This window comes from Gordionus sp. m RMFG-2023, chromosome 4, assembly GCF_954871325.1.
Source record: "Gordionus sp. m RMFG-2023 chromosome 4, tfGorSpeb1-WG-v2, whole genome shotgun sequence".
Classification (NCBI taxonomy): Eukaryota; Metazoa; Nematomorpha; class Gordioida; order Chordodea; family Parachordodidae; genus Gordionus; species Gordionus sp. m RMFG-2023.
Genome location: NC_088778.1, coordinates 9,411,773 through 9,419,154, shown reverse-complemented (window position 1 = coordinate 9,419,154; position 7,382 = coordinate 9,411,773). Strand labels below are relative to the sequence as shown.

General features: G+C 26.8%; 1 protein-coding gene across 1 annotated transcript; it reads right to left on the bottom strand.

The window, feature by feature from the left end:
- Positions 1-500: 500 nt before the first annotated feature.
- On the bottom strand, positions 501-2,220 carry LOC135928406 (protein YIPF1-like). The gene is made up of 7 exons (XM_065464867.1): positions 2,121-2,220; positions 2,002-2,078; positions 1,794-1,959; positions 1,201-1,317; positions 994-1,148; positions 708-890; positions 501-665 (listed from the first exon to the last, which is right to left on the bottom strand). Exons 1-7 carry the CDS (start codon positions 2,152-2,154, stop codon positions 648-650), a joined length of 750 nt encoding a protein of 249 aa, XP_065320939.1. The 5' UTR covers positions 2,155-2,220; the 3' UTR covers positions 501-647.
- Between the last annotated feature and the right edge of the window lie 5,162 nt (positions 2,221-7,382).

Below are 7,382 nucleotides of genomic sequence, written 5' to 3'. Positions count from 1 at the left end.
TTTACAAAAGAATTGGGCTATTTAAAGATTTTAAGGCACAAATATATATATAAAATTTTTTTTTGTAAATCATGTCCAGAACCATTGGCATAAGAAAAAGTTGAAGAAGATTTAAATAGATTGCTAAAAATAGAAGTAATAGAAAAAATTAATCATTCTTTATGCATCGCATATAGGATTTTACATCAAACTTTACCTAAAATTCCAAATCTTATGTGTTTTTTTTATGAATAAAAAATCTTATATTATGAAATCAAGAATTAAAAAAAATCTTTATAAAATCTATAAAGTTTTATTCTGTTAAATTAATGTTAATTATAGTTTACTATCTTAATGAAATAAGGCAATTGTTTAATAATTAATTAGTATATTGAGAAGATCCTTATCTAAAACATTGCAATTATATCCTTCTCAGTCTCACTGTATAATCGATTATTTTCTGATCAATAAAAATAATAACCACAAGAATAAAAATTTATTGAGTATAAATTTATTTAGAAATGATACATCATATTAAAAAAATATTTTCGAGCAAATAATAAAAATAATAAGTATTTAAAATATTAGTAAATAATAAATATGATAATAAAAAATGTATATTTCAAAGCAAAGCATATATCCTGATATCACTTTTGTATTCATCCAATTTAGCTTATAAAAAAGTGCTATTTATAATATTATATAAAATTAAATTTTTTAATATATACTTTGAGTACGAAAACAAATAGAATCTGGCAAGTAAGTATTATAGAAAATAGAATTAAATTGTAAATCTTTTTGATGTCAGTCAAAGTTGGCCATATGGATTGTGCTACCATGACAAATGATACAGCCCCAGATAAAATCAGAACAATCCATTGTAACCAACTCTTATTCACCACACAAACAAACTATTTTTTTAAATTAAATTAAATATTAAAGGTATTGAATGAGTAATATATAGGAATACAAATTAAAGGGCTATTAAACTAAATAAATAATAATATCTTTTACGGTTGTAGGAATGAATATGGCTAAGGAATATCCATACAGACATAATAGTTCTGAATATCCTAAACTAATAGACTTATTCTTCAACTTTACATATACATAAAGTAATGAGGGTATGACCCAGGCATATATTAAAATTGCCAGGCCAGCACTTGGTACTATTGGAGAAAAATTTTTAAAAAAGAATCTAATAATAATAAATAAAACTACTTTTTCCAAAATCGGAAACCCACCCATTTCCATGATGTCCATAAAATTTTATAAAATTACCAATATTTTCGAAAATAGATAACGATATTATCAAAGTGATGCATATCCAAATGGGACCTTGATAAATATAAAATATAATTATTTTAAAATTAAATTATAAAATTGTGTCTTTATAATGTGTATTTTTTTAAATGAACCCCACAGCTTGATCATGTAATGATAATTTGGTGTACCTCAAAATATTTTAGCACATTGATCTCAAAATACATAAACTGTAATTAACATCTGAGGTTTTAGCATGCTTTTGCTTGGAAACTATGAGGTGGTCAAGATAGATAATACAAATGGCAAGATGATCCCACCCCCTCACTGCGTATATGTCTAGATTAAAAATCTATGTCAAGTTTAATTTTAATAGAGTAAATTTCTTAAACAATAAAAGTCTAGATTTATATAATTTTGATCATTTTCAATTATAAATTAAAACAAATATGTGAAACTCAATCTAATAAATAATTTTTATATTTTTGAGATAAAAATATTAAGTGCATAAGAATATTAAAATGACTTGCAAGTTTTAAAATGATAATTACCATACAAGTCTGGGTTTGACTTAATGTTTTCTAAATGAAAATTTTTTGGTAATGGCAATAATGAGAACTTTATTCTACTAATAACATCCTCTGATTCAATTTGAAAAAACTTTTTATAGAAATCAAATTTCAAAAAATTTGCTGCAGTTATAGTTGCATCAGATTTCTAGATAAATATGTATAAAACATAAAAGATTTAGTATATTACATTCATTTCATAATCATTGATTTGTTGATTAGGATATGTCATAGATGAGTTTTCAGCTATATCTTCAGCATTATAATCTAAAATATAACCAATGAAATGATAAAAAAAAATATTGTTACCCTGAAACTGCAATAAATTATCCTTTTCATTCATTCTTATTGGAACAAAAAATTTTAATAATTTTTTTTAAATGTCATGTGGCAATATGAATGATAAAACATAACCATTCTTTCCAGAGCTAATCCTTGACTTATATGCAATTTTTATTTTTTTTGATTTGATACTTTTTATTTATTTAAAAAAATGATTAGTGCAGCGATTTGATTTTAAGATACTATAATTTTATTTCTTTAAATCAAACTGTGGCGATTACTAATATTTTATATTTCCTTAAATCAAACGGTAGAGATTACAAAAATATTTTTTTTTATTCCTTTATTAATCAATTCCAAAAATATATAATGTATATCGAATATATAAAATTACATATATTTATCTCGCGAACTACCAAAAAAAAGATATATCAAAAAAAAATCAATGACCTCATTTTTCTTTCTTTTCACATATAAACATACCAATAAAATCGCTATATTTCTTTAAAAAAATATATTTATTTATTTACTACAACATGTACCCCCTTCTAAGGATAAACTCCAGGGTACATGCTAAAAATGATTGCTAATCCATATAACCAAATTTATAAAAATTCACATCATTAAAAAAAATTCACATCATTAACAAAAAAAAAAACTCATGGCACTTGAGTATTAATGAGTAAATCCTCTAAGGAATCACTCATTTTAACTTCAGTCCCATTAGCATTAACACTTTTATTTACCGCAACATTCGAATTTCCTCCATGGGGAATTCCTTTCATTTTTTCTAACTGTGCAGCTAAATTCGAATTTCGTTCACTTGAGACTTCCTTCATTTTCTCGATCTCAGCAGCCCTCCGAAATTTGAATAACTCTTGCCTTTCCGCAAACTCCTCCGCTTCTCTTGCAAACGATCTTGATTCCTCGAACACACTTCGGGGCTGCCCTCCTGCCCAACGATGGATTCCCTGATTGAAGGTACACAAATTGCTCGATCCGCTAGCGCACTCCCGGGCCTTGTGCCCCCTTCCCCCAGAGTTGAAACAATTCAAATTTACTTCCCTCATTCCGGTCTATCTCGCTTGTATGGCCACCGGACCAGTCATGAAATTTGCATGTTGAGAAGTTCTTCCTTGCAATGACGTATGCACCGGACTAGTCATGAAATTTGCATGTTGAGAGGTTCTTCCTTGTAAGGACGTAGGACCAATCGAAATTAACGGTGGAGCTCCCTCTCCAGTTTGCTGTTCTATCTAGGCATCATGCCATTTCATTGATAAAGGATTGGCCATCTCTAATGAATTTATTCGTAGCATATTTCGATTCGTTTTTATGTATAAGGTTTCCATGGCCGAATATATATATATATTCGGCCATGTATAAGATTTCCATGGCCGAATATATATATATATATTTTTTTTTTAATATTTCCCTTTTTTTTACCTCTTGATTTAAAAAAAAAAAAATTACAACACAAATTATTTAAAATGGACACTACCCCTAATTTCTTTATTCTTTTTCCTTTCACCACAAATAAAAATAATAATTACTATTATTATTATAACACATTCAATTCAAAAACAAATATACACAACTTTCTCTTTTTCTTTAACCATCAAAACAATTTACATACCAAACCTACTTAACTCGAAAACATAACACAATATTCTTCTTTTTTTTAAAAAAATCAAACAATTTACATATAATTTTATCAAAGAGTTTACATGCTACCCTACCAGTTGTTTTCTTTTTTCTTCTCCTTTTAACCTCAATTGCCAAAGTAAAAATAAAATTCCCCCTTTTTACTATTTTTAAATTACATATCTCTTTTTTTTATTCTTTAACTATCACAAATTCCTATTTAATTTTTTACAACTCTATACTCCTCTAATTAATTATCTCTTTATGCTATTTTCAATCTTTATTATTATTTTTCCTTTTACCAATTCTCTCCTAAATTGAATTCTTTAAATAATTTCACAAATATACCGCGTGTAATACATTACCTATCTAATTCTTTAGCGATATTCCTATGGCCACTTGAACCCTCAAGCATTTGATTTTTCTACCGATTTCATTTATTTTCTACCCACTTTATATATATATATTTACATTAACGGTCCACAAATTAAGATTGGCTGCCCTATTAGGTCCAAATTCTCCCAAAAACTTTTTTATTTATTTATTTTATTTTTTTTTGAATTTTTTTTTTTTTAAATTTTCTATTCGATATACCAATTTTTTACACATATTATTATTCCAATTACCAATTTTTTTTTTTACATATTATTATTCCATTATACTCGTACTCTTAACTGATTTCTATGTCTCGTAACCTCACTATGGTCTTCCAATCTAACTTTTAATACTTTATTTCCTACATTCTCTATAACTATTCCCTTTTCCCATTTTTTACTCATTCACCTCTTCTAACCTTTGATTATGTTGTTCTACCGTTATTCCCGTAATCAATACGTCATCCATATAATAAAAAACACCTTCTAACCCTTGAAAAACAGCAGCCATTGTCCTTTGAAAAATCGGTGCTGAAACACTTAGTCCAAATGGCAATCTACAAAACGTAAACAATCCTTTAAACGTCGTTATGGTTAACAATTTCCTCGTAGATTCTTTCATATGTAACTGTAAATACACACATGAAAAATCAATTTTTGAAAAATACTTCGCCCCTTTCAAATTCGCTAAAATTTCTTAAATTCTCTGTAACGGATACTTTATTTCCACAACCCATGGATTTAAAGTTACTCTGAAATCCGCACAAATTCTCAACTTGCCATTCGCTTTCCTTATAGGAACTAATGGAGTTGCCCATTCGCTATATCCAATCGGACAAATTATCCCATCTCTTAACCACTTATCTAATTCTTTTTCCATTTTTGCTCTCCATTCAAAAGGCACTCTACGTACAGCACAATACTGTGGAATATATCCTTCCTTCAAACGTATATCTACTTCATAATCTATTAAACAACCTAATTCTTCACTAAAAATCTCTTTATATTTATTTACTAAATCCTTAACGGACTCTTTTAAAATTTTTAAATTATGACTTTCATCAATTTCTGTTATTACATTCTCATCAATTTTTTTTCTCACCAATTTCACCGGAAATTTTTGCGATACAGGTATTTTCTCTCTCTCTAAATTTGAATCCTTATATATTTCCTCTTCATTCACATAACCTTTTTTTACTTTCCATTCCTCTGAAACTCCTTTATTTTCTTCTTCCAAAATCAATTCCTTACCACAAATCTCCACCAAATTAACAATTTCTGTATTCACTAAATTATTATCGTTTTTAAATCAATAAATTTCTCAAATTCCTGATTATTTATTATATTTAATTCACTATTCCTAACTGAAACATCAGGTTCCTCCTGCAATATTTCATCCTTAAAAACTTCAACATTTTCCTGAACTTTTTCTAAATTACTTACTAAATTTTTAAATTTATCCCTTTTCATTATTTTATCCTCTAAAATTCCCTTTTCTATATTATCACTAATTTCCAGATCACCAATTATCATATTTTCAAATTCCTCACTTTGTTCTTTGACATTACTTACTAAATTTTTAATTTTATTCAGTTTCATTATATTATTCTCTAATATTTCTTTTTTTATATTATCACAAATTTCCAGCTTATTAAATTTTACTTTTTACACTTCAACTTTCTCAATAATCACATTCTCTTTTTTTTTATTTTTCATTTTGATACCCCTTTCTTTCGTAGCCATCTTTGGTATTCTAATCCTTTCCTCATTTTTATTTTTTTCTTGAAACATATACCAAAAATTATTTTCTAACCCAAAATTTGATATCCAAGACCATCCTATAATAGCGCCAATTTTTTCTTTTAATATCCACAAATCCAAATATATTATTTCTTCATTTATAAAAACCGTTAAATTTACCCTTCCCAACACCACAACTTCAGATCCATTTAACTGTCTTACTATCATTCTATCTTTAATTATAAATTTATCCGGCCATATTTTACGAAATTCATCATATCCCATTACTGAAATTGTTGCTCCTGTGTCTAATAACATCCATATTTCTTTATTCTCTATATCAATTTTAACCCATGGACATTGATCATAATTCCCACTATCCTTCAAATTAAATATAGGTAAATCACATATTTGATTTTCCTGCTTTAAATTCTCTAATATATTTTCATAAAATTCACAATTTTCATTTTCATTTTTATTTATTCTTTTTTTTTAATTTTAGTTCATTATCCTTTATTAAATTTACTTCATGATCCATCTTTTCTTTTGATGACACTCCTCCTGGTATATTTACTTTACTATCATACAGTCATTCTACGGTACAATCCTTTGCATAATGACCAATACTTCTACTATATAACAAGTTATATACTCTTTATCAATTCTTTTAAATGTATTTCTCTGTTCATTTCCTACATATTTCACCACTGGAAACGCCTTGGAACTATCTGGTTCATTTTTATAACCACTATCTTTATTATGCCCTAAATTTCCACCATTTTCACACTGTTTTTGATCTTCATTTATTAATTTGTACGCCGGAACGTAACATTCCTCCGCATTATGCCCCTTATTTCCACATCTTTTACACATTTTCGGTAATCTTTCTTGATTTATTTTTGCATTACAATCTCTGCTTAAATGCCCAACTTTTCCACAATTATAACATTCTTTTTGACTTTTATAATTTTGTTCTATTCTTTTATTTACAATTTTCTCCTCCAACTCCTTTATTTTTATTTTCATTTCTGCCATTTCTATTTTCTGTATTTCCTCTTCTTTTTTCTTTAATTCAATCTTTTCCTTTTCTTCTCTTTCCTTTATGGCTATTTCTTCTATTTTCTTCCTTTCCGCTTCCCATTCTATTTTCATTTCTCTTTTCAATTTTATTTTCTTCTTTTCTTTCAATTTCCATTTCATATTCTTTTTTCTTATTTTCAATTTCTATTTCTTTTTTTTCTTGTTCTATTCTTTTAATTTCTGTCATTTCCATTTTCAACTTTTCAAATTCTATAATTTTTTTTCTTGTTCCATTCTTTCAATTTCTTCATTTTCTTTTTTTTTATTTTCAATTTCAATTTCCCTTTTTTTTTGTTCTATTTTTTCAATTTCATTTTTCTTTTTTTTTATTTTCAATTTCCATTTCTTTATTTTCCTGTTCAATTAGTTTTAAATACCTTATTCTATTCGCTTCTTTATTTCTATTTCTTTTATACCATAAATATCCCCCCATCCATAACACTATTATTAC

Bases quoted from the DNA above. Each gene is read 5' to 3' on its own strand.
- LOC135928406 (XM_065464867.1), bottom strand. From the start codon at position 2,154: ATGAATGAAAAGGATAATTTATTGCAGTTTCAGG. The intron at 1,960-2,001 runs GTAATATACTAA...ATATTTATCTAG, and splicing joins TCAATGATTATGAAATGAAT to AAATCTGATGCAACTATAAC. The intron at 1,318-1,793 runs GTAATTATCATT...ATATTTATCAAG, and splicing joins GTCAAACCCAGACTTGTATG to GTCCCATTTGGATATGCATC.